This window comes from Penicillium pulvis (assembly GCF_028828015.1).
Source record: "Penicillium pulvis strain IBT 33274 chromosome Unknown contig_12_segment0_segment0, whole genome shotgun sequence".
In the NCBI taxonomy this organism is placed as follows: domain Eukaryota; kingdom Fungi; phylum Ascomycota; class Eurotiomycetes; order Eurotiales; family Aspergillaceae; genus Penicillium; species Penicillium pulvis.
The window spans coordinates 3,306,930-3,334,555 of NW_026643072.1; the positions used below are offsets into that span (position 1 = coordinate 3,306,930).

Consider the following 27,626-nt stretch of genomic DNA (forward strand, 5'->3'; position numbering starts at 1 on the left):
GATGAAAACACACATAATCAAGAAAGTAAAAGAAGGCTCCACCCGTCCCTTGAGACCAAGACCACGGTGACGGCGCCCGCGCACTTGCAGCTCTCCATGATTCGTTGTATGCCGATCGCTGGTTGGTTCCCCGTGTATAATCTGTAAGGAAATATTACCAGTGGAGAATGAATTCAACTTTTTTCAGGCAGCGCTTTCCCACTCCATCTGCCTTATACCCAATCCCCTGGTTGCTTCTCCCAGGCACGAGATGGGTTACTGATATCATTCGTACTTCTCCACTTTTCGCCTTATTTTTTTTTATTTATTTTTATTTTCTTTTTTCCTGTACGTTGACAGAAACCCGTGGTCCCCGGGCCCATCTATACTCTAAAAAATAAATCCTAAAATTACGCAAATACGAAAAATTAAAAATAAAAAAATAACCCAAGGTAGATCCTGCCCAACACCCGATGCGCTGGGTCGGACAACAACTTTCTTTTCTGAGCATCCAGGCCCCAAGAAGTTGATGGATCAATGGGTCCGTCTCTCACCGCTGCATTGTACGGATGATTCATTAATAATTCCAGCTTCACCTTCTTTCTCCTCTAGTGAAACTTTCCCCTCTTTTGTGATTTTAAAGAAGGGCCTCGGATCGCTTTTGCCGTACACGCACATGGGCTCTGATCTCTGAACCTGTACATTTCTGTGCCCTATCGCATTAGTCTGGGAATTGACCCCAGTGGCCCAGGGAAATTCTTCCTGTGGATTGATCTTCTGCCTGAACAATTCATCATTCTACCTCAATTGGACTTAGCTCGGTGATATACTATTCTTACCGCATATCTTGGATTTCATCCTTGAGCCTCTTTCCCATTCTTCTTCCTCCTCCTTCATCGTGGCTACTCTGGGGCTCAGCGTATTGACTGCGCCTTACCCGAGGCCGCTACATACCTCAAACCTGTCGCATTATCCAGCAATTTCACATTACCCGGCCTCCTCCCTCTCTCATTCCACTCGCGAGTTCCCCGTTGACTCTGAGAGAGGGGGGCCTCGGCCATGCCCTAATCCCAAATTCAACCAAGGAGATCCGTCTATGTCGGAGCCTCTAGGTACTGCTCCATTGTCTGACGATGCGACTCAAGATCGCAGCATGATTGACAACGAGCATGGTCCAGGCACCCGCCATTCATCACGTCGGCCACAGCTACGGGCTCGTCCACAGTCCTGGCATCCATATGGGCCAGTGGAACCACCACTGGAAGCAACTTCGTCAAGGCCTATAGGGGTGCACTCTATCTTGAACCCGCCAGCGCAGACAAAAATGGAAGCGGGCAGTCGCGATCTACGTAGTCTGTCTGGAACAGCCTCTCCTCGACCACGAAAGGGTTCTTCGCCTGCTCCTCGTTCGATGCACTCTTTGCAACAACCGCTATCTCCCAGATCAATTGCGCGGCCGGGGATCAACCCCAGCTCACCTTCAGCTCGGTTTGTGGGTGGTGGGAGGAGCGGACAGTCGAGTGTTGCCCACTCGCCACTAGTTTCTCACGAACCACAGGGTATGCGTCAGACTCCAACCAGCCCTCCTCTGCCTCTGGATTCGGCACTACGACCTATTACTTCATTACCAGGCACCCAACCACCCGTGACTGCGTCTTTACAATCTACGCCCAATCTTCATTCGCACCGAACTAGTGCAGGACCGGGACCACTAACAAATCATAAATCCCAGGAGACGAGTCCAACCACATCACATTCAGCCTACGGCCATTTTGGACGTGCGTCTCCGGCCATAACCATGGCCTCCATCCCACCAAGTGTCGCACAATATGCAGCAGCACCAGCACCATACATGACAATGGAAGCCATGGCTCGAGGAGTCCCCGCAACAGCTGGACCACGCAGTCTGGTCGAGGAGACCGGAGCAAGAGTGGCAAGCCCAGTACCAGGTACACCAGGCAGTACAGCATCTATAGGCGGCCTAATTCCATGCGTCATGGACCTCAAATCCGGATCTAGCAGTCAGGCCGAAAAGCGCAAAGCCAACAGCGACGCCTCTCGCCGCTTTCGAAATCGCAAACGCAACGAGGTGCAACTCGAGCAGCGGCTTACAGCACAGCAAGATGAAATTCGCCGCCAAAGTGAAGAGATTCGAGTTCTCGTCCACCAGCGAGATCATTATAGATCGGAGCGCGATTTTTTTCGCGAACATCTTAGTCGTTCAGGCTCTCTGAGCTCGTTACCACCAAGACCGCCATCGCCACGCTCGGTGCCCTCTGCTTCACTTCTGCCTGCTCCAACTGAAACAGCCCCTTCATCGAGGCCACAGGGCTGGCCGGGAACGCCGGGCCCAGCGCCTTATGCATCTGTGCCTCACGGCACTGCCCCGGGGAGGGATGTGGCGCCCTCCGGACCACCGGTTGCTGGAGGCCCTCTGCCGCCGTTTCAGGGCTCATGGCCTCGGCCATAATGTGTGCCCGAAAGCGCCATTTGGGCAGCAATGAGTCAAGTCTCCTGTTTCATTTTTTCTTCTTTCCTATGTTTTCATATGTCATATCTCTTTTATTCGTCTATCTGGTCTGGAGCATGCGGCCACTGGTTTGGCCGCAAGTGGTGAATGTTGTCATTCTTGAGAATTTCAGCGGGTGCCATGTCATTTTTCATGAAATCGCCTTTACCTTCTGGTTGGGTGTGTTATCATTTGCATTTATGGTTAATATTTCCTTGTTCCTTTTGTTACAGCACCATACCCCCCATCCACCATATTACGCCTTTCACCTCATATCCCTCATGAGTCCCCCTCTCCCACGAAAGCCGAGAATGTCCTGCAAGAAGAAAAGTGTTTACGTCCTCTACTATCCGTTCCTACCCTCCAATACTCTACACGGCGATCATCGGCTCTTTGTTGATCATGGAGTGGACCCCGGTGTCTAGTTTCCATAGCGCTGGTGCTACTGGCGAAATGCTGAGTCTAAGATTTCTATTTATTTATTTATCCATTTTACCTTTTTCGTTTGTTCTCTACGTATCTCCTTCCGTTCGCAGGCGCAATGTGACATGGCGTTGGGGCATGGATCTATTCCAATCAATATCTTTGTCTAACACCTTCCAAGGGTCCGAAATTCGGCCGAAGTTGTTGATCTGTCGATCTATAACATACTTTTTCACCAAAACCCACTTTCAAAGCGATTAGCCGCGTGCCGCGCAGATAGGCTGCATAGTCTATGTTAATCTATTCAGTAGAGCTCTCCACATAGGTGCATCTTAGTCCAGGGGGCCTTGAAAGGCGATCTATGTATTCGCAAGGTCTGCGCCAAAGACCAAAAAGGAAAGTTGATACATGTCACTGGCAGTGCTAGTGGCTTTGTGCGGAAGCCGGATGTCTTCCGGTCTGCATTTAATGTGCAGTAGTCAAGACTTGACTTGACCGTTACAGGTCCACCTGGCTGATTCCGGCACTGATCGACAAGAATATCTATAGGGGGTGAATTTTTAAGGTGTGGTTCGGGTTGTGTGTGAGCTGCCAGCTGTCGGGTTGTGGAAACCCCCCTTGCTCTCCAAGTGGATCTAACGGCTCCAGCAATCGACTTTTGACAGCTTTATGTATCTAAATAGAATGTCTCCATATTTGATAGAGTCTGGAACTAGATTTATTGAAAACTACAAGGTACCGGCAGTATGCATATATGCATAAGCTTGGTGACGTGGAAAGTGCTGCGATCCAGATCGAGGACTGGCGGTGAGTGGAGACATATGTGTCTCACAAGGCGGGACAGCTGAGTGCATGAATTAAGGATCATGTGGGATATGGCTAGCTTGTTACAGAATGAGAAAAGCAAGAATGTCAGATGCATGGTTTCCCAAACAGTCTACCATTTGCGTGCCTTGGAAGGTAGATCGGGGTACTTGGAGGGTACGTCAGCCTACACACTAATAACTATGGGGATCAAAGTACTGGACGAGTACCGCCTTGGCACCCTCCCACGTGTTGAAAATGGAGAACCAATCACAGAGAGGAATGCGCTCACGAGCATGTCCAATGTCTGCCCTGGACCAGATTGCAAACATGCGTGCTAACTGCATTGCGTTGTGTTCCCGGTGGTTTTGATCTTTCTTCAATTATTTAATTCGCAATCTTTTCTCTTTTCTTCATGATGTTCCTTCCTTCGACCGATACGAGTGAGCACGGGACTTGACCAAGGTTGACATCATCACATCCAACAAGGGGCGAGCTTGAAAATGGTGGGGCAAAGGAATCAATACACTCCCCCGGAGGAAGAGTGCCTACTGGGTGATAGCTCCGAGGCGATACCTCACAAGTCATCCTCTCCCACTTGGAGAAGGCTACGAATCATAACCCTCATCACAGCTATCATCGGTGCTCTTGCCCTGGTACTTTTATATGTGACGAACGGGTACGAACCCTCATCTGGGAGCGTGGAGAGCGTGGAACGTAGGAGTCCTGACCAGCCATTGGTTGCGTCGTATAGGTCCAAAAAACAGGTCGTGCACCGTCCCCATGCCTGCGACAGCGTGCGTAGCGGCTACGAATGTTTCTCCGATATCTCCCACCGCTGGGGTCAATACTCACCTTACTTCTCACTGGCTGAGGAAGGTATCTCCAACGCTGTTCCACAGCAATGCGATGTCACCTTCGTGCAGGTACTCTCCCGCCACGGCGCACGGTACCCCACCGCATCAAAGAGTAAGTCGTATGCCGAGCTCATTGAGGCTATTCAGGCCAATGCCACCGCGTACAAGAACAACACCGCGTTCTTGCGCTCGTACAACTACACGCTCGGCAGCGATGACCTCACAACCTTTGGCGAGCGCGAGATGGTGAACTCGGGCATCAAGTTCTACGAGCGCTATGAGGCTCTCGCGCGAGACAATATCCCCTTTATCCGGTCATCAGGCTCCTCGCGTGTGGTCGAATCAGGAAAGCTCTTTATCAAGGGATTTCAGCACACAAAGCAGCAAGACAAACATGCTCTACATGCGCAGGCCGCACCAACAGTCAACGTCGTCATCTCCGAAGATGCTGGCTCAAACAATACCCTCAATCACAACACCTGTACGGCATTCGAAGCCAGCACCATCGGTGACGATGTCACTGATAACTACACCGCAATCTTCGCGCCACCTATCCAGACACGTCTCCAGTCTCTCCTCCCAGGCGTCATCCTCTCTCTGGATGATGTTACTTACCTCATGGATATGTGCTCCTATGACACAATTTCCGACACGGTAGACGGCAGCAAGAAATCCGACTTCTGTGCCCTCTTCACCGAGCATGAGTGGTCGGAATACAACTATTATCAGTCCCTCGGCAAATACTATGGCTACGGTGCTGGAAACCCACTTGGCCCGACCCAAGGCGTTGGATTCGTCAACGAGCTCATCGCCCGGTTGACACGCACTCCTGTGCGCGATCACACTTCCACAAACCACACCCTGGACAACGGACCAGGCGCCGCTACTACATTCCCCTTGAACCGGACGATTTACGCAGACTTCACCCATGACAATGGCTTGATTCCGATTTTCTTTGCGCTGGGTCTGTACAATTCCACTGCGACTTTGCCTACCACTCATATCCAGTCCGCTAGTGCTGCGGACGGATTCTCTGCTGCATGGACCGTCCCATTCGGAGCACGTGCATACATTGAGATGATGCAGTGTACTGCTGAGAAGGAGCCGTTGGTGCGGATTTTGGTCAATGATCGCGTTGTTCCCTTGCAGGGTTGTGACGTTGATGCGCTGGGACGTTGCAAGAAGGGTGATTTCATCAATGCGCTGAGCTTTGCGAGGGAAGGGGGTGATTGGGCCAGCTGCTATTAGATCAAGAGAATTTGGTGGTCTTTATGACGCTGTCCTTTTTTGAAACCTTAAAAACATGTCTTCATACATGCAAGCTTTGTATGCTTGACCTTTTTGCTGTGTACAATAGCTTCAAACACTGATACCCCAAAAGAATTCGATTCAAGTTAAAGAATTCATTGCCACAGTGATCTCTTAAATGTTCTCCGCCGTGAGCGGAGAGGTAGTTGCGTTTTAAAGAGGTTCTGGCCATAAGACATGAGAGTGCGTCTCAGTTTGATGTACTTAGCTCATTTGAGATCTGATATTGAGTCAGAGATCGTGTGGATGTGTTGGTAGAAGGAAACTTGGTCATAACCTTCGATTCTCGAGGCTCAAAAATCGGAATTTAAATAATGCATACATCTGGTCTCAAGGTTTAATCTTTTATATCAGGGTTCCACCGAAGTCAAAGGTTAGATAAGATCAAACTTTCATTTCATATCCAAGTCATGCGATTATCTAATTACAGAGACACAAGACAGCTTGAAATGCAGACATAGACCTCAAATATTCAAAATTGCAGCAGAACTGGTAAAAATAATTCAAACAGCCTCCAACTCCGATAAAGGGATCGATTGCTCGCTCCTCCCATATGTCATAAAGACTATTTTCCTGTCGTAGATCTAGATTCCGCCTTGGATCAACCTAGCTCAATTTACATGTGATACGCATTCCAATGCCCATTTCCATGCCCGTTACTATGCATACGTCGTTGTTTTGCAGACAAAACCCATGCCGTCCAGAGTGGTATTTGGTCTCTTTGAACAATGTAGCCATTGTCCTCAATATCATCTTTCGAAAGACTTCGTAGCTTTTCTAATGACGCACGGCTCAAAGGTACCCGTCTTCCATGCATTAAAGGCGAAAACAAAGAGCTGCCAGACGAAGGTTCCGAAGTCCAAGGTTGCTCCGGAAAGGATGCGGCTGCTGCAACCGAAAGCGAGGATGGTGCCGGTGCAGGAAGGTCCGCGTCGAACACTTCAATCCCGCTAGTCATGGATACTGTATCAAAATGATCTGCATAGTCGATATCATACAGCTCCACTCGATCCAGACGTTCCATTTCTTCGCGGAGTACTGTGAGCACGTCCCTCCAACGCCCCATAGAGCGGAGGTAGACGGCATTTAAGCGAAAGTCTCGGAGTTGGCGGCGATGTCGACGGGCTAGGGATATAATCTCGTCGGCTCTCAAACGCCAGCCTTGCAGACTGAGGGTGCGAAGTGTTTTCCACCGGATATCATGAAAAATGGCCTCGAGATCTAGGTCGAGAGGGGCCTTGGGTGGAAAGCCGAGATGAATGGCGACAAGGTTTTTGGCTTCGGCAAAGAAGCGGTTAAAGACGCCAGACAGGTCAGACATGGTTGTGGTAATGTCGGCATTGGAATGAAAGTTGATATCAAGGCTGGTGAGCCGGCTTCCCATCGCGGCGAGAGTAGTAGACGGTGCTTTCAGGAGTTGCAGTGTAGCTTCGGGGCTGATCTGGGGCCCGATGAAACGAATAGCAGTACACTGAGACCCTAAAAGGGCGATTCCCAGAGTCGTTACTGCGCGCGAACATGCTGATTCCCACTCGAACCGAGCTGTGCTGGGATCCGTGCTCTCAGCATTGCGGATGGAACGGTCGCGAATAAAGTCGAGTAGGCGTTCGTCGTCCTGATCTTGCAAGCGGAGTAACTTGATTTCTTGCAGTGCTGAAAAGGCGGCAATTCCCGAGCGAAGCTGGACAAGATCCTGGCTTGTTTCGATGAGAGTAATTTGTTCGTGCAATCGTCGACTGTGCACTTGTGCGAGTGGTGGGTTATCGATGTCGAGTTTCTGGAATATTGGTGACCACCCTGTGATATTGTCGTCAGCCGATCTGTCCTAACTAGGTTTGTGAATATAAGGATTGGGTACCGCCGCCTTGATAGAAGGGTCGCACGAGATATGTCACCGTTTTTACGTAGCAGGCCCGCTGCATGTCTAGCAACTCCCCAAGTCGCCGGAACCCATCCTTCGAGAATCGTAGGTTGAAGCGCGCAAACTTTCGAGGTGTGCCGATCCGCATAAAGCGTTTACAGACTAGGCGAAATCGATCCAGATCGGATGTCTCTCCGTATCGAACCGGTTTATGTTGCGTCTCCCCATTGCTATAATTTCCATTGGTATATATTTTGCCATTCGAAGTGTGCGGCGCAGATTCCAATAGAATGGCCAGGATTTCGCTCAGCAGCTCATCGGCGAGATTTTGAATACAACGTGGCTGGTCCATGATCGGCGCTTCGCGGCCGAGGATCCGGCTGCCTGTACAAGATACAGCAACATGGAAGAAGGGAAGAGGAAGAGAGGAAAGAAGAAGGAAGCTTCTGCACCTAGTCTTACAGACCGGCAGGAGGGGAAATTCAGTTGGGGATGCACGATTGAGGGGGCACCAGTCCCACTATAAACCCGAAAAAGAAAAAGAAAAAAAGGGAAGAGGTGCACGAGTATCGAATAGAATTGGACTCATCGGACCCCAGAGTCCTGTCTCACCATGGACGCATGGCGACAGTTCTCGCCCTAACAATCCAACGCGACCGGGATGATCATCAAGACCCTGGTTTAGCGCGCTTGGATGCTGACGGGCCTATGCATCAAGTTGGTTTCATTGGTGACGCTTTCTCGCGGCAATCACATGATTGATCGAGGCTGCGGCCAGCCAGCGCGAAATAGCGCGAACCTGCAGAGACTTTTTGTGGTTAAGGAGCAAGTTGTGTTGGTGGGGGGAAGATGGTTGGTGGTTGTAGAGTGCCTCTTCTTGAAGTCAATGCAGGCCCCGCTCAGGTTGTCACATCTCTGCAGAGTGACGGACTCGCGTGTGGTGGAGAAGCCACCAACGCGATTGGGGGAAATTGGCCGAAATGTGAATGTATTAAATTCTACAGGTCTTCATTGCTTCCCTATTTTCTTCCGCCCCCCTGTAATTCTGTAATTCCAAATTTTCCCTGGTTCCAGATCCTCATACTTTGGCCCGGTTCATACGTCGTCGACGAATGTCGGTGCTGCTGATTTTATCCTCGAAATTGTTGGCGCTCGCCTTGGCCTCTCCAGACACAAGAACATCCACTTCGAAAATTGATAGCCTTGACCATCCTTTTTTGGCCCGTTCCTCATTCACGAATGCCCCTCCAGCTGACGTCTCCTTCGATACCACCAATGCACTGATGTTCTCATCGGTAACTGTGGGGCCGCAGACATCGAAGAACTCCACGAACTTATAGATCAAGTTGGGCTGGAATTGCATAATCACCACTTGTCCCTTGCCATCCGACGTTCTGGTACGTTCCACTCGTGGAGACTCATTCCCTGAGAAATCCATAATGCCAGCCAAAAAAGCTGCAGTGCTCCTGAACCGCTCCTCCCAGCTTTCTAAACATTCGGCAAATTTCTTGTTCACAAGCAAAGCATCACCAGTCACACCGATCGTCAAAAGCCTTTCTCGATCCTGATTATTATAATCTAGCGGCTCCAGCGCTAGCGCCAGTGCTGTGAGTAGACGCTTGTGACCGAGGTGAAGATGATCGAATGTTCCTCCAACTGCAACCGAGTAGTGGGGCTCAAGGGACGGCTGGTCTTCAGGAACTAGAAGAGACTGCGGGGCCGACCAGTCTCCGCTGGAGACCATCTGCAGGATCGATGCGGTGTGATCTTTGGACGAACCGGTGATACTGCTTAGGAAGGAGTCGGCCAAATCCCGGCCGGCCTGGTTATCTGGACTGAATATTTGGTCCCACAGTCGGCCCGAGGTTGCCAGTGACTGAAGGTCAAGGATTGGCCCAATCTTTGAGCCGGTTTTGGCTTGAGAGGCTGCAGAATCGGACAACGGATGATCAACAAATACCAAGCGTGCATTGATGCCACCGGGGGAGTCAAGTTCAATATCTTGAGCGGCTGCCACAGCCCCAATCAAAGTATAGATGCTCCCGACATAATGTTCCACCTGGGCAAAAGTCTTTGTACGAGGCCTGTTGGATGGAGAAAGCAGACCTGGGATTGCCAACGCAATATCGAGTGTGGCAATGCCATCAGAGGTCCCCAAAGTCTTCGACAGCTGCACGAATACATCGGATACCGAGGTCTCGAATGCTTCCTTGACCCCGCCAAAAGAAAATGACGGAGGCGGAGGCAATAACAAAAGCGCTGAACAGGATTTGAGGTGGGATGCCATGAGTGCAACTACGTACAAAGTAACCTATCACAGAAATCAAATCAACAAAAGAGATCGTAGAAAAGAAAAGAAACAAAGAACCTAACTGTATTCCGATTAAAGCAAGAGCGGGAGCGTCACCCGGGGTTGGCTGACTCAGCGCGGGCACCCCCAGCTTCACCTTGAACTCTCAAGCTGCGACATCCACAGTCGCTCCCCTCTCTACGCCTCATCTGCCTCGGGAGCTTCTTGTGAAGCTTGTGCAGCTTACTGCCATCCTCGGGTCCCTCCCTCTCGCTAGTCTTCTTTGTCCCAAGGGGGAGTGGAGCTAAGCCCCATACACCCCTAAACGACCCCGGACCCTCCGCACAATGTCGAATCCCTCCTTCGACTCCCCTCGACGGTCCGCTGTCTTTGCCCGTCAGCCGGAGGAACTGCATATACCATCCACGGGTCTAGTCAATCAGAATTTGTCCCGTCAGCCTCCCTCCCATGACTTCCCCACGACCCCAGACACAGGTGCAGGCGCGACTCAGGTCCCCTCGATCAATGTCCAGCCATCTGCGCAATCCTTGCAGTATGGGAGCGGTAGTGGAAACAGCAATAACAATCTACCAGGCGCCTTGACTCCAGGAGGTCAGAACCGCCCCCAAGCTGTCTCAGCCAACACAGCCCCGTCGGTCATTCCTACCTTGCAGTCATCACAGCAGCCCAACCATCGGTCGAGCATGATAAACTCTCATGGCCACTCCCGATCTAGCCCGGCTGGAATAGATCCGTCCATGTACAAACAACACAGCGCTTCGGAGGAGTCTAAGTACCCCACATCCCCCGGAGCTGGATTCCCACCTCAGACCCCGCAAGGATCCAAGTATTCGCCGCTCGGCCTGGCAGACGTTCGCCTTCCTGGTGACCATTACCTTAGTGGTTCACTTATGAGTCCAGGAGCAGCTCCATACAATAGCGATAATCAGGTGCCTACCAACAGCAACTACATAGCACCGTGGCCCATATACGCAGTTGATTGGTGCAAATGGCCAATTTCAGGGAACTCGAGCTCATTCGGTGGCAAATTGGCATTGGGCAGTCACCTGGAGGATAATCATAACTATGTGCGAAACCATTTTTGGCTGAAGAGAGGTGTTCAATGCTAATAACTGCGCTATAGATTCAAATTGTTGATACGCATTGGGCCCAACCCGACCCTGATACCCCGGATGCAGCAAATGGGGAGATCAAGCTAGAATATGTCAAAACAGCCGAAGCGACGCATTCATATCCCGTCACCCGTATTCTATGGGAACCACCATCGTCCCAAAAACAGTCCACTGATTTGCTTGCCACATCGGGTGATCACCTTCGCCTGTGGTCACTCCCCAATTCCCAACCGCTGCCGAGCTCAAACAGCATTACACGGCCTGCTAATCAACGGGATGCTCCTACTGCCAAGCTCTCGCCCTTGGCATTGCTCTCTAACTCCAAATCCCCCGAGCATACCGCCCCGATCACCTCGTTGGACTGGAACACGATTTCCCCCAGCTTGATCATCACATCCAGCATCGACACAACCTGCACGATCTGGGATATTCCGACCTTGACAGCCAAGACACAGTTGATTGCTCATGACAAGGAAGTGTTTGACGTTCGATTCTGTGCCAACAGCGTTGATGTGTTCGTGAGCTGTGGCGCCGATGGCAGTGTCCGCATGTTTGATCTGCGAAGCCTGGAGCACAGCACTATCATCTACGAGCCATCTGAGAAGACAGACGTTAAGCGTATGTATCATTATATCTATCCAGAATTGCGCAAGACCATGTCCACTAACACATCCTAGCGGTGATGAGTCCCGGTAACACCAGCCCACCCGGATCACAGGCAGGAGCTTGGCCTCCACCACTGTTGAGAATTGCAGGTATGGAAACTGTAACCCATTTATATAAATGATGGCATGAGCTTACGCTATTAATTAGCATCTCCACATGACGCCCATCTGCTAGCCACCTTCTCCCAGGATTCCAGCGTTGTTCGTGTACTCGATGTGCGGCAACCCGGTCAAGCCTTGCTTGAGCTGAAGGGTCATTCTGCTGCACTCAATTGTGTAGAATGGTCCCCAAGCCGGCGTGGTCAGCTTGCTTCAGGTGCGGACGACAGTCTGGTTCTTCTCTGGGATCTCCTTAGCCCAAGCAATAGCTTGCCCCCTGCCCATGGCGTCGGTGCCCAATCCAGCACCTCTGAGCGTGGCCCTACTGCTGCCTGGCAATGCGACTATGAAATTTCCAATATCAGTTGGTCTCCGCAGGGCGGATCCAACCCCTCAGGTCAGCCACGGGAATGGCTTGGCGTTTGTGGTGGACGCGGGATATGGGGCGTCGCACTATGAAAGAAAAACGGAATTTCGTAGGTATGAACGAAAAGAAAAGACATTTAGCTCAGGAAGGTTCTTTGGTTGTAATCCCCCTTTCCTGTTTTTGGGCAGTCTTCTTTTGCCCTGTCATTTCATGCGCTCCTGGGATCTGTTCTGCTTTCCTTCTTTCCATATGCGATTGCATTAGATGGTTTCTTTCTCCGATCTCCATCGATCTTGCCTCGGCGGCTGCATCTATTCCGCTAAATCCCATCTCCCTGCATTCCTCGCTCTCTTGTTAGCCGCCTACCTATTGCCGATACCTGGTGGTCGCCGCGCATAGCATCACCAGCCGAGCCGAACTAGATATGAGCTGGGCGATGAGGATGGATGTGACCATCGCGATATACTTTGATTTTGGCACGAGTGAATGAATGAATGAATGATACATCGGATTTCTTGTTCTGGAGCGCCCTTTTCTTGCTCATTTCTGTCTTCGGACGATTTGTTCTTGTTTAGACCCGAGAGGCACGAGTTTAGGGAGCAAAACAAAATATTGACACTTCACCTACTGACCTTTGAGGCATAAATCTTGTTACTGGATATGAAGCAGCTACACTGCTTCAGGGACTACTAATATTGTTCTACGAACATACATCAAGTTCAAGAAGTTTGCCATAAAGCTCTAATAAATTGATATATTGTCCACAAGAGTAGGGTTTTTTCGTTTTACTCGACCAGCGAGAAGACGCTTGTAGGAACAGAAAACAGCAAAGTATCTATCTTTAATGATGTAATTATTGCGTTCGAGGGGTTTGCGCTCTTGGAGTCAATAGACTAGGGGTTGCAGATGCAGAAGCACCCTTGGCTATGAGCCGGTCCTCAAGCCATCGCGCAAACTTAACGCTGGGAACATCAACAACGCGCCAAAATACATCTCCCGCCCAGATGGAAACAGGTAGACAAATCAGCCAACCTATTAAGAAACCGAAACAATATTGGAAATTTGTTTCTTTGCCTGTAACTTCCCAGATGTTTGGCATAAGCGAATATCCCAGGGAGTGGAGAATGGGCCCATGGACAATGTAAAACGCGTAAGATATTTTGCCCAGATACTGGGAGAGAGGATTGGTGAAGAGCTTTTGGATATCGGGCGAGTGGTTGATGCTGAAAACGATCAAGGCCGCACCAACTGTCTGCGGGAATCGGTGAGGCTCCCCGTAGGTCCATGGGGTGATTTCCCAGAGCCATCTGTAGCCTGGCGTCCATTTGAATCCGAGGTTAGGACACGAGCCGATGTAAAGGCCGATCACGAAAACTCCGATCCACAAGCTCCGGCGAGAGATAGTGGCAAATATTTTACCACTATGTGGGAAGCGGATGTGTAGGTTGTCATCTGTAACTGATGAAGCTGGCCGCTCCCAGGTTCCATTGATCTGATCGATTTCGGCCATTTGCATGCCCACCAGAAACAAGACAACGTCCCATCGGCCGTAGCGCATACAGAACCAGGTCAGAGTCGCGACGAGGGTCATGCGCACGGGAGAAACCAGGCGCGAGGTCGCTAAGGTTGTGAGGAAGAGAACGAGAGAGCAACGGAACTCGACTGGGATGGTCCAGAGGTGGGGGTTGTAATTATTGTAGTAGAGAGACCAATCAAATGGGTTCATTAAGCGTGCCACCGTGTAATACCAGTCCCAGGACTGCTTGTATAGAGATTTGTAGACTGGCGGATGCTGCTCATTCGTGCCGACAATGGTGCGTCCTTCCTTGATCACCCCCCAGGAGTAATTGTAAACACCAAGTCGAACAGCAATAAAGACACAGGCGAGACCAACGATAGATGGGATGTACAGACGCAATGCTCGCCTGAAAGTTGACGACGCCAGTACGGTGAAGGTCTGGTCGAAGGATCGAGACCGAATAGTCCTTATAGGTTTGTAGGAAAGAACGTAGCCCGAGATGACAAAGAAGATGGCGACCATGATATGCCCGGAAATGAGAAGATGAAAAAAGGGCAATTGGTGAATTCCCCAGTTCTCGCCTGCGAATCCCCATCCGACCGCGACTTTCCATGTATATGCGAAGAGAAAGTGGAAGTTGAAGACTAGCAGACAGGCCCAGCCTCGCAGCCCGTCGAGCGCAGCGATCGCGTGCAATTTGGCCGGCTGTTCTGGCTCAACACCCACATATTTCTGCAGGAAGCTGGGCGTGAGAGCAATGTTTAATCTGAAGAGTAATTCTTCCGCACTGGCCAGCCAGTTATCTTGCGACCTTGTCGAACCATGTGAATTGGCTAGTATGTTTGAGGGGTGGAACTGGGAAAACCCGTTCCAGCGCGAGGACTGATCAGAGCTGCTAGTTTTAGAGGCCTCGAGGTCTTCTAGGGGTATGTCGGTCGTTGTTGGGGTGCGGTTTTCGCGGTTTTCGAGGTGGGATGCCATGGTGGTCGAGGTGCGCGCAATTCCTCAGAGCATGTCTCGTGCCACGTGGGGCGCAACAGGGGGCAATGTTATGTTCAAATAATCATCAAAAGCGGCCACGGAAGTGCCATAGAAGGCAGACGAAGAGGCGAGGAGGATGAAGGAGCTCGTCCAGCGAGAGGGTCTTTGAAATGGGGAAGCTAACGTTGCCGTGTCCACATCGGCAGAACGCAAGCCGAAGTACGTCAGCGGGTGTTGCAATGCCTTGTCTCACCTTCTCCACTTGCCATCGAACCTAAGTTAGACCCAAAGAAATACAATGATAAAAAACAACCAAAATCAGCAAAGCAACCGAGATAAATGTTGAAAGTAAAAAGCAGAAGTTCAAAGTTTCAGGAACACAGATCCAACACGAGGCGTTGATCACCTTCCTTTACGGGTTACAGTGACCCGTGTTCGGCCATTTCTTAACTTGAGCCAGGACGTTACTCAATTGCTACGCAAGCGCCATCCATTACAGTGAATTTAGAAGCGCAGAATAACTTGCGTTTAGATAACATACAAAGTGAGGCACCGCTAATTTTAAATGTTAAGAAATCCGTCGATATGTGCTCCATAGGCACTTCGACCCTCAATCTATGCTCCCATACGACGCATAAAATCCAAGATCAATTGGTTTGTTTTTTCCGGACACTCATAAAATGGCATATGACCGGCTTGATTGAGTGCATGAAATTCGACCTGGCCAAACTTTTCCTTGGCGAATTTCTCGACCTTGTGCACATCCAAGTGTTTATCCTTTGTACCGTGAATAATGCAGATGGGCAACTTGGCTCCAGCTGCGAGGATGCTGTCTGAGTCTTGTTGCTTACCTGCCGAGGCTGATAAGCATTCATCAAGTATAGATGCTGGATAAGAGTATACCTGGGCGAGAATGATACCACGCCATAGCCATTTATTTTCGGTGTAGATTACATACCCGTCGGCGACACAAGAGTCTACCAGAAAGACTATGGCTTCTGAAAGTTCAGTCGCATTTGCGTCTAAATTGGCTAATGTCTGGAATGTCGGTCCCATCAAATTGTTGCCGACTTCCTTGAAGGCAGAAAAGAACGGAATCCCACCCAGATAAATTATTCCAGATAACTTTCTCCAAGATGCTCACAGATATCGGATGAAATGGTCCCGCCAAAGCTCCTGTGCATAACGTTATAAGATGTCCTTGACGCACAAATTTACCAATTGATATACTTACCATCCTGCTAAGACTGGCCTTTGGAGATTAAAAGACTCACATATAGCTTGGAAGTCCTCTGCCATGCACTTTGAAGTATATGCATCGGCTGTCGTGGGTTGGTCACTACGAGCATGACCACGGCAGTCATATCGGACCTGATCATCATAATTAGTTTCTCAATGGATGTGAGCTTCACCTCTGATTGATTATACCAGATGATACTTTTGTAGAGATAAGTCACCAAACTGTTTCTCAAAGGCCATCGAAGAAAAACCAAATCCGGGGAGGAAGACTATAGCGGGCCTGGTATGATCTCCCGTTTCCTCAGCCCATATCTGGGTCCCATCAGCTGAAGTGACGAATCTGCTGATCATTGTCATTTTCACCATTATAGTCTACTGTGTAAGAATAAGGGATCATTTTAGATGAGCCATGTTTGGCCTTTTGTATCTCTCGCTGTTACCATTATAAGTACGTCGGTCCCGGCTTTTGCAATTGACCGAATATTATTCGGGGTCGGATAGACGAAACCGACCGCAGCCTTATCCGATCCGTGTTCGAGACATAGTTATCAATGGAAGGGAATTGTCTTGGGACTATTGACTTCTTTTTACGAATTTATGCTCTGTGTCTACAGAAAGGTTTACTTCTTCCAAAGGCTGTATACTTCGTGTGTGCCTTGATGCCTGATCCGAACGAAGATTACTCATCATCACATGACTTTGGTGATTTGTGGCCTTTCTGCGAAGCTTCTGCCTAAGCATTATACTCATCATGTTGAATAATGGTAAATGAAAAGATTAGCGATAGATCAATGAAATATATGTATTATCGCAAAAGCTACACTGTTCAGATATCTTTCCCGAGATCTAGAGTGATTTTTATTGTCAGATTAATTATCTTGTCATATACTCATAGATCGAGCTCTAGCTATACTATAGCTCAGCTTGTTCTCGTGTGAGAGCTCCGACATACAAAAAAAAAACAACATATCAAGATCTTCTAAGACTATCAATAGGAAATAAAACAACTATATAGCCCAGAACCTCTACTTTACTGTATACTAAGCCTGTAGTTTCTATCCAGTGAACTTCCCCGAAGCGGCGATGATCCTCCAAGCTCCCTAATTCGCGCGATTCGGGGCGAGAACTTCTCTCCCTTCCTCTTTGTCCTGATTTATTGAGCCCTCCCACCCTCCACCTTCGCGACTCCTTCTGTGCTCGTCTGGATGTCGCGATCCTTCGCGCACGATCTTCCTTAATCCCTTTTGGGTGGTCGTGGTCGCACCCCCCCGAATACCAGCGTCATGGATTTGCGCACCATCATGAATACTGATGCCGGCGGCGCATCCAAAGCCAAAGCACTGCCGCCCAACCAGTCGTCCAGCCCTGCCTCTGATCTATCTCAGAAACAGCGCGCTCAATCGGCCTATACAGAGTATCCAGCACGTCCCCCACAGCCTCCATTGCAACATCCACCGCATGCCTCACCCGAGCGATCCTCGCCCTACGGGCCTACCCAATCACCATACCAGCAGTTCAACGCAGGACCCCCTCCGATAAATACAGCAGTACAGTCTCAAAGAACGCAAAGCCCTACACATGTCTCTACTCCCTACGGTTCCGGAGCGCCCGACCCATATGGTGCAGCGGCGTACAATTCGCATCCCCAACACCCCGCGGGCCCCTTGGCCTCCCCATATACACCACAGCCCATGAGCGCAGGAGTTCAAAACACTGAGCCGGCATCATATTTTGCTCAGCAGCGTTCCCATTCTCTTCATAGTGTTATGGCCAACCCGCGCCCCATCACCCGAGACAGTCCGCCTTCCGTCCCCCAGCCTCATCCATCGCATCAATTCTCTCCCTCCGCCCATCAGTCGGTACCGGGAACTCCTTTGGGACCTCCACCTGCCTTTATATCGCGTCAATCACCATCTGCCCGACCAAAATCTTCTGGTCGCGATTCTCCACGAAATCTTTTGTCCAGTCCTCGGACTGCTCATGACCGGCAAACACGAGATCCTACACAAGTGCCATCGCCATCAAGACAACGTCAATTCTCTCCCCCACTCCCGACCGACCGATCACGCACCTCCCTTCCATCCCACTGGTATAAAGCAAGAGCAATCGGAGACTGCAAGCCCTGAATTTTCTCGGCAAAATAGCATTGCAGCAAACTCTGATTCCGCCGGAGCTGGTCCGCGTCGCCCGTCTGAAGACAAGTGGAACGATAGTCCTACAGCACCATTCCATTCTGGACCGGGGTCAGATTCACGCGCCTCACCTATTGCGACATCCCATACGCAGATAAACAGCTCGCCATCGGCCTCGCGAAGCGGTTCTCATTTCAAGATGGAGATTGACCATGAGCCAAACCAGCGCATATCAAGTCAGCCGCCGAAGAAAAAAAGGAGGCGATACAATGAGCCTCCAATTTATGCCCAGCGGAGCGTGCGTACCAAAGGCAGACCCCCGATGATCCCAAATCCTCAGCCCCCTATTCCGAAACACGCCAGGCAGTTGCATGAAGAGCGACAGCTCAGCCGTCGGGCTTCCTCAGCAACTGGAGCTGCAGTTACGGCCGTCACTCCTACCTCCGTTCGAACACCTGTTGCAGCGCCACCAAGCGCCAACGGTCCTCCCACCCCGGCTGCAGCCTCAGCACCGACTCCAGCACCGGTAACCGCGCCGAGCACCAACAATACCAGCACCAAAGCGGTGGGAATTTTGGGACCGTGGGAGCCGTCAATCACCGGATTCATTCCTCACGAAGAAGTTACAAAGCTTCTCTGCGATTTTCTATTTCAACATGTGGTGATGAGGAACGACGTGGCCACCGGCTCCGCAGCCGCTGGGCAGGGTGCTATCATCGAAATAGAAGGGAAATTGGGCCATGTAATGGACATGGACAGAGGAGAAAGGCTGAATTTGCCAATTCTTACTGAAACCGTTGTCAACCGAGATATTCCACGATTCCGCACATCGTTTGAAAGCAGCATGACTGTTGTAAGTCTGCTTTGACATGAACAAAAGCCCCATGACAATTTCTAACCATGAGATCTCTACAGGAACAACACCGTGCCATGAATAATTTCCTGAACGAGGCAGTCAAGGCTTCCATGCCTGGTACAAACTCCACTCGTGTTCCAATATCTTACGCACACAAAAAGGAGCGTGATACCTTTTACGAAGTGTCTCCCGCCGATCTGCCTCCAGTAATTCGCCAAAACCTAAACCCTCGCCACAAACCAAAGGTCCGGGTGACAACAGACCAACGGACTGGTGAAGTGCTCGCAAAGATCGTCAAATGCCGTGTCGCCGATATCGATGTGTGTAGTCCACGTACAACCGTCGACTGGCGCGTGAGCGTGAACCTAGAAATGGAGTACGAAGGTGATCATCGCAACCTGCCTCTAGTGGACATGTCCAAAGGAGGCCGTGGCGAGCGGAACAAGGACCGCATGAGCTACCGACACTTGGCCTACCAAGTTGATCTGACCCAAGTAGCCAAAGCTGAGGTGAGTCCACTGCTACCCATCTTTTAGTCCCTGTGTTACCATATTCAGTCTTCTGACCTTTCAAACAGCCTGCAACGAAAAACGAATTCGAACACGAGCTCGAAGTCGAAGTGTCCGCTGATGAAGTTCGCCGACAGGGTCAACTTGCAATGAACGGGGACCCATCAAATCAGTATGAGGAGTTGGTCAAAGGTTTCGTGGATAATATTCGCGTGCTGGCACGAGCGGTGCCACCTTGATGAACTGTTTTATATTTGTAACATGTATTCTGGACTAATTCGGGGTTACTCGATGACATTTCTTTCCTCTCATTTATCTTACACGTGCTGATACGGTTTATTTGCATTTCCGGGGTTGAAAGGTACATGCGGTAATAGAGAGAAAACAATGATTTCGAACGGCAATTTTCCATGGTTGTTCGGATGAAATACTTGACGTGAATCGCTAGTAAACTCATAGACCTCTCGAAAAGTATCCTGGCTATATTTACCTGTTTCCTTGGTAGAGGGAGATCTTAATTGCATTCGGAATATCTTATACGATGAATCTTGTGATTGCTTCCTATGTCATCTCAACTTGTAATTCACTTTGCTATATATTGCCGTGTCTACGTGTTTATCCTGCCCAGGTGGTCGCAAAGTCATTGCCCCAATATGGCCTGAGCACCTTCATCGCAACGAGTATCAAACAAGTCTTGTTTTATCATTGGCACACCTGCCTAGGTAGACGATCTGATTTTGTTCATTTTTAGAGGGCCTAGGCGTTGCCAAATAGCTTCCACCGCTGATTGACCAGCGCGTCCACTCCAGCCAGCCACTTTTCCCAACATTTTCCGTCGTCTAACAGCAAAATCATGTTTATGCGCTTATAATCACGAGTCTCTTGATCCTCACTCTCATTCTTCAACGCCACTCTACTACTTGGCCCCCAGACCATCCATTTACGGTCCTCGCTATCCACATTCCACGGTGCTAGTCCATTTGCGAATCGAATCCAAGCGGAGGAAAAGTCATGAGCCATCTGCTTTTCCTCTTCATTGAACTCGTTCTCCAAGTTCATAAAAAGATAGAGTAGCTCGTGTGCATGATACGCCGTGCCCTCGAAAGCATTCTGGAGACGCGACCGCTGATCAAAGTGATAGAGGAATGGCTTCTGAGCTGTCTGAGCAAGTACGTAGTTCGGGATCTTGAAAATCGCGTCACCGCACATGTGCTCCACGCGCCTGAGAAACTCTTCTTGTGGAGAATCAATGGTGATTCCGTACGCCTTTAGGATTTGATCCGTGTGAGCCTCATCGCTAATATAAGCTTGAAGCACCCGGCGGACAGAATGGTAGTCATCCTCGAGCAGGTTCAAGTGGAAAATGACACCTTCATGGTAGGTATCACCGAACATATACCCTTTCAACCATGATGGTGGGGTATTGACTCCCAGCGGGTTGACTCCAGAACGATAAAACCACCCGTCTAGACATGGATTTCCTGTGCCCGACGGAACACCTTGAACATCCGGAGTTGCATTTGCAAGTTCCTGTTGCGGAATAGCACGCAGCTGATCCAAGGCTTCAGGCGCAGAAGGATCAATCTCGAAACGATGGCAAACAGCCTCAAAAAAGCGGTCATGTTGCTCGATCGTCCATGCTGGAATGGCCGCGGATAGACCTGACATGCACACAGCCCGATGAAATACTGGTGGGCTCGCGGCCAGCAGCTGATTGCTGATTGAGATGCCCCCAGCAGATTCACCAACGGCAGTCACATTCTGAGGATCACCTCCCAGGAATTTGACATATTGCTGCACCCAGTCGAAAGCGACTTGTTGGTCTGTGAAGCCAAAGTTTCCGCTACCTGCATGTCCATCGCTCTTGAGTTCATCGGCAATGGCTTTTCCAGCAAGGAATCCACCAATACCGACGCGATAGTTGAAGTTTATGCAGATAATTGGCAAGCCAATGGCGATGCTTTGGGAAACTAGGTTCACTGCATCGAAGATTGGGAGATTTGCGCCTCCGTACAGTAGGGATCCGCCGTGGACGTAGACGAAGACTGGAAGGCCTTGGCTGCCTTCTTTCAATGGATACGGAATGACGATATTCATGACGAGAGCAGACAGTTCGTCGACTGATCGAGGATGAGAGAAATGTGCTGCCGGAGGAACAGGTACCAAGTCATCGGCATCATCTCCATCGACAATGGGACTTGGACAATCGTTTCTAGTCGAAGGTTAACATAAAAGTTTGACACTGTACAACCAAGAGATGATCTTACCCTAGTCTTGTTCCATCATGATGACCTCCCTCCCAGTTTGTTCTCAATGTTGACCGTGACCAGCGCTTTGAGAGATGGGCATACGGAATACCACAGAATTGCTGGACGCCATTGGCATACTCCAACCCGTTCACCGTCCCTAGACCAGGGATGGTGGCCTCACATACTCCGATAGGTACCTGAAAAGACATTTGAGTTGTTATTGATTTCTATATTGTTTATCTGCGGTATGTTATATATTGAAAAGGTATAGTCTTGGCTTGTCATTGCCCGAATAGGCAGTCCGACCCGTTATCAGCAACAACTCCACTTCAATTTCCCCGCATTTGCTGTACATAATGCAGAAGCTTGCATCCGACCTTATTCCTTTCTTGATCCCCCACATTCGGAATGTCGACCCGCTCATCTCAGGGATGCTGGACGTGCAAGCGCCGTCGCAGGGCCTGCGATAAGGCGCGTCCGACATGTCAGAATTGCACGCAGCGGGGGCTTGACTGCGAAGGCTATGAGGTACGATTGCGCTGGGGAAGTGGCATTGCCTCCCGTGGTCAGTTCACGGGGGCAGATAAGCCATTGAAGGAGAGTGTCCCGTCGAGGCCGAAGGGTCGTCAACGAGATCTCAAGAGGGAAAGAAAGAAACTAGACGCATCGCCTAGTGATACTGGCCAATCAACCAGTCCTGGGAATTCAAGTTCGAGTCTTGATGAGTCTCCGAGAGATGATTACGCCATGGTTCCTAATCCCGAGAAAAACCTTTCGCTTCGCTTAGAGAGGTCTAAACAGGACGAGGCCTTGTTCAATGAATGTGAGTTTTGAGGTGAAATGTGGAACTCCAGAAGACTAATTCTTCAAGTTCTGAATGGTGGTATCAACGTACTGCATTCCACCACTGCCCAAGAAGGGATGTTGCAACCTCGACTACCTCAACTGTGTCAAGAGTCCAGTGCCTTGTATACAATATGTTTGGCCTTCCAACTTTCTCTATCATCCTATCAATCACCTCTATTCTTCGAATACTTCGACGCAGCACTAAGAGAGTTTCGATCCGAACTGGCCCAAAGCACCATTCTATCGGATGCGACCCTGACAGCAGGACTACTGCTGTGTAGCATTGGCGTACGTCACCCCCAAATTCCGAGTCCATCTACACACGTTAGGTTCTGACCCTCTACTCGAAACAGCTGATGCATGGTTTACCGTGGACTGTCCATCTGGAAGGAATGCACAATATATTACAAAGCCATGGCCTAGCCGATAGACATCGCACAGCCGCACAGACTCCATTTCGTACTCACTTAGTGGAGGTAATGGGAGTAATGGACCTGCCCTTCTTCTCGGTTGGTCGTCAGACCCCCTGTATCGGAATTTGGCGCCGCTACTGTCAGCCCATTTTACCCAGAGAAGGAGTTGAGCCCGTGAGTGGCTTGCCCCGAGCTCTGGTGGACCTATTCGCCGGTATCTGCATCGATACGACAGAACAGAGTTTCTGGGATTGGCCCGGCGAGCCGGGAAACTTCCTTCACTGCTATCTATGGGAAGCCTATCGCTTAGCTGGGATCTTGACTCTCCGTCGTCATGCACGAGCGGAAGAACGTCAATCGCGAGATATGCGGAATTTTTCGGCGTGGCGTCAACCTAGTGCGTGCCCTGCTGATGCAACTGTTCTTGTAACTAGGATCCTGGCGAATATTGATGCACTTCGGCTTGCGTGTGTTGAGCGCCCGGCTGAGGAATCGTTTATAAAAAATGCAATTCAATTCCCTATTGTTGTTGCTGGATTGGAGGTTGCGATACTATGCCAGAATCCACAGTGGCAGCATACTATTCGGAAATGCATGCTTGGTACTCGACAGGATGAGATCTTGTACGATTTGCTACAGGAGATGTGGCAGAAGAATGATCCAATTCTTAGTATTGATAGTTTAGCGAGAGCAAGGGGAGTGGAAATGGGTTTATTATGATTTGGTCTATATTATATGAGAACTCGAGCGCTAGATGAGATTTCTATTTACCAGTTATCCAAATGCTTATGTACACCTGAGATCTATTGAGATCTATTGACTTTGAAGGCGATCACTTCCCCGGACGAATCATAGCCCAAAACTTCAGATTCTGTTCCTCATCCAGCAGTTCTACCTCATCAACCACCTGAAAGCCAAAGTTCTCATAGAACCCAATATTCTCTCGTCGAGTGCACTCCAGGTATACTGGCTGGTCTCCAATCTGTTCCAAAATACACATCATAACGCCCCCTCCAATTCCACGCGATTGCAAGGAGGGATGCACAGCAACGACCTCGAGATACCACATCGTTTTCTTTGAGTACTGAGCTTGTGCACTCTCCAATCCCTTCTTGTTCGCTGCAAAAAGTTGATCGACTCGCTAGATAGATTAAAATCAGCATTGAAGTGCATAAAAAAAAACAAGCGAACACGTCCAGTTATACTTACCAGTTCCTTACAACCCGTATCATGTGCCGGCTTCAAAATATCTAGCCAAAACAACTTCCACATAAGCCACAGTCTTGATAAAGACCAGCTTAATTGTTCCTTGGGTGGGAACAAGAAGACCACAGCGCCTGAATCTTCACCACCTGATATTACACCTGTGATTGAAGGTTGTGCCTCCTTTGCCAGCGTAGTATCGGTCTCGACTGACACTGTGGATTCCTTTTGCTTCCGCGGGAACTTCAGCGCCATCTCATCGACATTGTCCGAGTGAAGCACCCTGCCATGAGCCATCACGGACTGGATGCGTCGATACTGCCATTCCCATACTGACTTGTCTGGTTGAGCCCACGGCGTTGCATTTGGGCGCAACCATTGGATCAGCGGATCGGATGAGAATGCAGCGTTAACAGTGCGGATAGCAGCTGCAATTGATGTTTCTAAACAGAATGTATCAGTTGATGAGCCCTGGTACCTTTACAATGGGGGAAGCTTGGACCATTTCGAATTTGACGTAAGTCGACTTTTGGGATCGACTTAGACATGGTATGTTCTAGCTTGAGCTTCGATAACCGATTTCCCAAAATAATGCAAGGTCAAGATTGCTTTCGAGGTGGCTATTGGGGATTGATAAGACGCGACAGAGTATATGAAAAACATCCATGTAGTTGGCTGAACGTTGGGATTTTACGCGAGATCAAGATCCACGAAGTTATACTTTCGATAAGGAACATTGTTCGTACTTATTTCCCCGGTGTGTCCACCTACTCTTTCGAGCTAAGAAAGTCATGATGTGGAGAATAAAGATAGAGGTCTGTGCAGTTCGATAGCTTTTCATCCAAGCGTTGTGTTCTTGGCAAATGTTGTTAGAGTAGTCTAGACCCATTGAGGAAGGCCGACGCCCGCAGCCATATCTTGAGATGTGGCAACCCCGGCAAATCAGGACGTGTTCTTTCTCCGCATCTCCCCCGGATAACGATGCGCACGACCTTTCGCTTGTCAATCCAATGCTTTCGGTTTGAGTGGCGCAGACATAGTGTCCATCATGCGTATCGCTATGTTGAATATCTGCCATGAAAGATATGGTTAAAAGCATCCCCTGACCCCTCTCCATCCTCCACGGAACAATCTGGTTCCCAATTGCAATATGGCCGATACTATTGAAGTTTCTACTTCTGCGGAGCGAAATGATCTTCCTCCAGGAACCTTCTTATTGATTCGAGGTATAGTGACGCGAGTTATTCACAAACATACTGATCATTGACTTGCTCAATAGAGGATGAATACGATCTCAACAACCAGCGGGTCGTGATGCTTGATCCAGTCCCTACCAGTGACCCAAATGAGCCATTGGTATGTCTATCTCCTTTCGGAGACAAATGAGTGCACGGAACTAAAATATATCCACAGAACTGGAGCACTGCTCGCAAAACTGTCAACTTCACTATCGTTCTCGGCATGACTGTCGTCATATTTACAGCGTGAGACACCAATATCAGCCTTGTTCAAATGTCACCCCAGCTGAAACACTTGAATAGACTCTCCGTGCAAGCTATTTTCTGGCAGCAAATGGTTGTCGATTTGCACGTTACCTACACGGAGCTTAACAGGGCAATGTCCGTCAGCTTTGTTGGCTTGGCCATGGGATGCTATCTGTTTATTCCCCTGGCAAAGAAATTTGGACGTCGCCCTATATATATTGTATCAACCATGCTCATGGTGGCCACCTCCTTTTGGTCGGGCAGTCTGACGAGCTTGACCGATCTTTACGTCTCCAATTTACTGCAAGGTTTGGCTGGTGCAACCAACGAAGCTATTGTTGAGATTACGGTAGGTGCCAAGCATGATTTGTAACTGAATGTCTGACTGACCTCGCATAGATTGCGGATCTCTTCTTTGTACACCATCGAGGCCGGATGAATGCTTTGTATATGATTATGGTGATGATTGGCGTACGTTAATCCATGAGTATCTGTGAAGGATCTCTACTAACTGGAAGCCCTAGTCTTTCCTGTCCCCCATGGCTGCCGGCACTCAAGCGACCAACCAAGGATGGCGGTGGTCCTACCGCACCATGGGAATTTTCAACGTCGTTTTCCTAATTCTTTTCATCTTTGTATATGAAGAGACGAAATACGTCCCAATGATTACGGGTCAATCCCAGTCTGGGCCAGAAACGAACGATAGCATCACCAAATCCGATGACAGTGATCGAAAGCAAGCACCTCAAACAGAGACGAAGTCTACGCAAATCGTCGAACCAAGCACGTTGCATCATGAAATAGACTCCAGCATTCCGATTAATGGATGGCGCAAACGTCTAGCCCTGGCCACCCCAACACAGGAATCGATCTGGCCATACTACTATCGACCCATCTACGCGTTATTTAGCTTCCCAGCTGTCATGTATACAGCCTTACAATATGCCTCGGGTGTAGTATGGCTCACGATACTGTCTAGTGTTCTATCACTCACATTCCCACTCCCACCATATTCCTTCACTTCCGAGCAAATCGGTTTTATGAGTGTGGGTCCGTTCATTGGGAACCTCATTGGCTCGATCTATGGTGGTGTGTTGGGTGACTGGTCGATTCTGTACTTTTCACGCAAAAACAAAGGCTATTTCGAGCCGGAGATGCGTCTTTATATTCTGCCTATACCTGCTGTCTTCATGACAGGTGGTTTGATCATGTTTGGCGCTACCATTGCTAGGGTAAGATGTGCCAATTTCCTCTAGAGCTTGGCTTTTTTGGGCTTCTCTAAGGATATCGTTCGCTAATTTCTCTGACTATTAGGGTATGCATTGGATTTATCCCAGTATTGCTGGAGTTTTCTTTGGGTTTGGGCTGGGCAGTATTAGTGATGCTGCATTAACACTGGTTATTGATAGTTACCGTGAGGTATGTTGCTTGGATGATTTTCCCTATGCTATCATCTTTCATGCTGGAACAGAGTGACTAAACAAATTCTGGTATTTAGATCACAGGTGATGCTTTTACTGGGATTGCGTTTATGCGTAACGCGGTTAGTATTGGAATTCCGTTTGCAATCTCCCCTTGGATAGAGCGGGATGGACTCCAGGATATGTTCATCGCTTGTGGATTCATCTCTCTTGCGATTACCTCCCTGATGATTCCGATGATATTTTGGGGCAAGGATGCTCGACGTGCCTCGGCCGCACGGTACTATCGAGTCATGGAGAAGCAGGGAAGTGTCAGGCATTGAATGATACCGGGTATTGAGGTAGTGGATGTTGTCGTGTGAGTTGTTTGAAGATGTAGAGGGAGATTTCCGTTTAGTTAGGCTTTACCTGGCAGTTTATGTGGGACTCTATAAGGCTATAATTTCAAATGAACATCCAAGGACTGGTATTATTCGAAC

At 49.4% G+C, this 27,626-nt stretch overlaps 11 protein-coding genes across 11 annotated transcripts; 6 read left to right on the forward strand and 5 right to left on the reverse strand.

Annotated features, from left to right (window-relative positions):
• Window positions 1–1,075: 1,075 nt before the first annotated feature.
• N7503_002443 (uncharacterized protein) lies at window positions 1,076–2,449 on the forward strand (the record flags this gene model as incomplete). The annotated part of the gene is made up of 1 exon (XM_057061990.1): window positions 1,076–2,449. The coding sequence occupies one exon, from the start codon at window positions 1,076–1,078 to the stop codon at window positions 2,447–2,449; it is 1,374 nt and encodes a 457-aa protein (XP_056925952.1).
• Window positions 2,450–4,218: 1,769 nt separating this feature from the next.
• N7503_002444 (histidine phosphatase family protein) lies at window positions 4,219–5,820 on the forward strand (the record flags this gene model as incomplete). The annotated part of the gene is made up of 1 exon (XM_057061991.1): window positions 4,219–5,820. One exon carries the CDS (start codon window positions 4,219–4,221, stop codon window positions 5,818–5,820), a length of 1,602 nt encoding a protein of 533 aa, XP_056925953.1.
• A 676-nt stretch (window positions 5,821–6,496) lies between these two features.
• N7503_002445 (F-box domain protein) lies at window positions 6,497–8,093 on the reverse strand (the record flags this gene model as incomplete). Its single annotated transcript, XM_057061992.1, has 2 exons — window positions 6,497–7,677; window positions 7,739–8,093. 2 exons carry the CDS (start codon window positions 8,091–8,093, stop codon window positions 6,497–6,499), a joined length of 1,536 nt encoding a protein of 511 aa, XP_056925954.1.
• Window positions 8,094–8,819: 726 nt separating this feature from the next.
• Window positions 8,820–10,028, reverse strand: N7503_002446 (putative pantetheine-phosphate adenylyltransferase; the record flags this gene model as incomplete). Its single annotated transcript, XM_057061993.1, has 1 exon — window positions 8,820–10,028. One exon carries the CDS (start codon window positions 10,026–10,028, stop codon window positions 8,820–8,822), a length of 1,209 nt encoding a protein of 402 aa, XP_056925955.1.
• A 350-nt stretch (window positions 10,029–10,378) lies between these two features.
• Window positions 10,379–12,387, forward strand: N7503_002447 (uncharacterized protein; the record flags this gene model as incomplete). The annotated part of the gene is made up of 4 exons (XM_057061994.1): window positions 10,379–11,119; window positions 11,176–11,782; window positions 11,842–11,919; window positions 11,978–12,387. The coding sequence occupies 4 exons, from the start codon at window positions 10,379–10,381 to the stop codon at window positions 12,385–12,387; spliced, it is 1,836 nt and encodes a 611-aa protein (XP_056925956.1).
• Window positions 12,388–13,148: 761 nt separating this feature from the next.
• Window positions 13,149–14,795, reverse strand: N7503_002448 (acyltransferase family protein; the record flags this gene model as incomplete). The annotated part of the gene is made up of 1 exon (XM_057061995.1): window positions 13,149–14,795. One exon carries the CDS (start codon window positions 14,793–14,795, stop codon window positions 13,149–13,151), a length of 1,647 nt encoding a protein of 548 aa, XP_056925957.1.
• A 2,522-nt stretch (window positions 14,796–17,317) lies between these two features.
• Window positions 17,318–19,770, forward strand: triA (uncharacterized protein; the record flags this gene model as incomplete). The annotated part of the gene is made up of 4 exons (XM_057061996.1): window positions 17,318–17,936; window positions 18,001–19,019; window positions 19,082–19,531; window positions 19,600–19,770. 4 exons carry the CDS (start codon window positions 17,318–17,320, stop codon window positions 19,768–19,770), a joined length of 2,259 nt encoding a protein of 752 aa, XP_056925958.1.
• Window positions 19,771–20,287: 517 nt separating this feature from the next.
• N7503_002450 (uncharacterized protein) lies at window positions 20,288–21,989 on the reverse strand (the record flags this gene model as incomplete). Its single annotated transcript, XM_057061997.1, has 2 exons — window positions 20,288–21,743; window positions 21,799–21,989. The coding sequence occupies 2 exons, from the start codon at window positions 21,987–21,989 to the stop codon at window positions 20,288–20,290; spliced, it is 1,647 nt and encodes a 548-aa protein (XP_056925959.1).
• A 199-nt stretch (window positions 21,990–22,188) lies between these two features.
• N7503_002451 (Zn(II)2Cys6 transcription factor) lies at window positions 22,189–23,759 on the forward strand (the record flags this gene model as incomplete). Its single annotated transcript, XM_057061998.1, has 3 exons — window positions 22,189–22,603; window positions 22,652–22,914; window positions 22,980–23,759. The coding sequence occupies 3 exons, from the start codon at window positions 22,189–22,191 to the stop codon at window positions 23,757–23,759; spliced, it is 1,458 nt and encodes a 485-aa protein (XP_056925960.1).
• A 112-nt stretch (window positions 23,760–23,871) lies between these two features.
• N7503_002452 (GNAT family N-acetyltransferase) lies at window positions 23,872–25,035 on the reverse strand (the record flags this gene model as incomplete). Its single annotated transcript, XM_057061999.1, has 3 exons — window positions 23,872–24,180; window positions 24,249–24,685; window positions 25,014–25,035. The coding sequence occupies 3 exons, from the start codon at window positions 25,033–25,035 to the stop codon at window positions 23,872–23,874; spliced, it is 768 nt and encodes a 255-aa protein (XP_056925961.1).
• A 357-nt stretch (window positions 25,036–25,392) lies between these two features.
• On the forward strand, window positions 25,393–27,470 carry N7503_002453 (putative MFS transporter; the record flags this gene model as incomplete). Its single annotated transcript, XM_057062000.1, has 8 exons — window positions 25,393–25,468; window positions 25,522–25,598; window positions 25,656–25,726; window positions 25,784–26,075; window positions 26,126–26,197; window positions 26,251–26,958; window positions 27,041–27,145; window positions 27,225–27,470. The coding sequence occupies 8 exons, from the start codon at window positions 25,393–25,395 to the stop codon at window positions 27,468–27,470; spliced, it is 1,647 nt and encodes a 548-aa protein (XP_056925962.1).
• Between the last annotated feature and the right edge of the window lie 156 nt (window positions 27,471–27,626).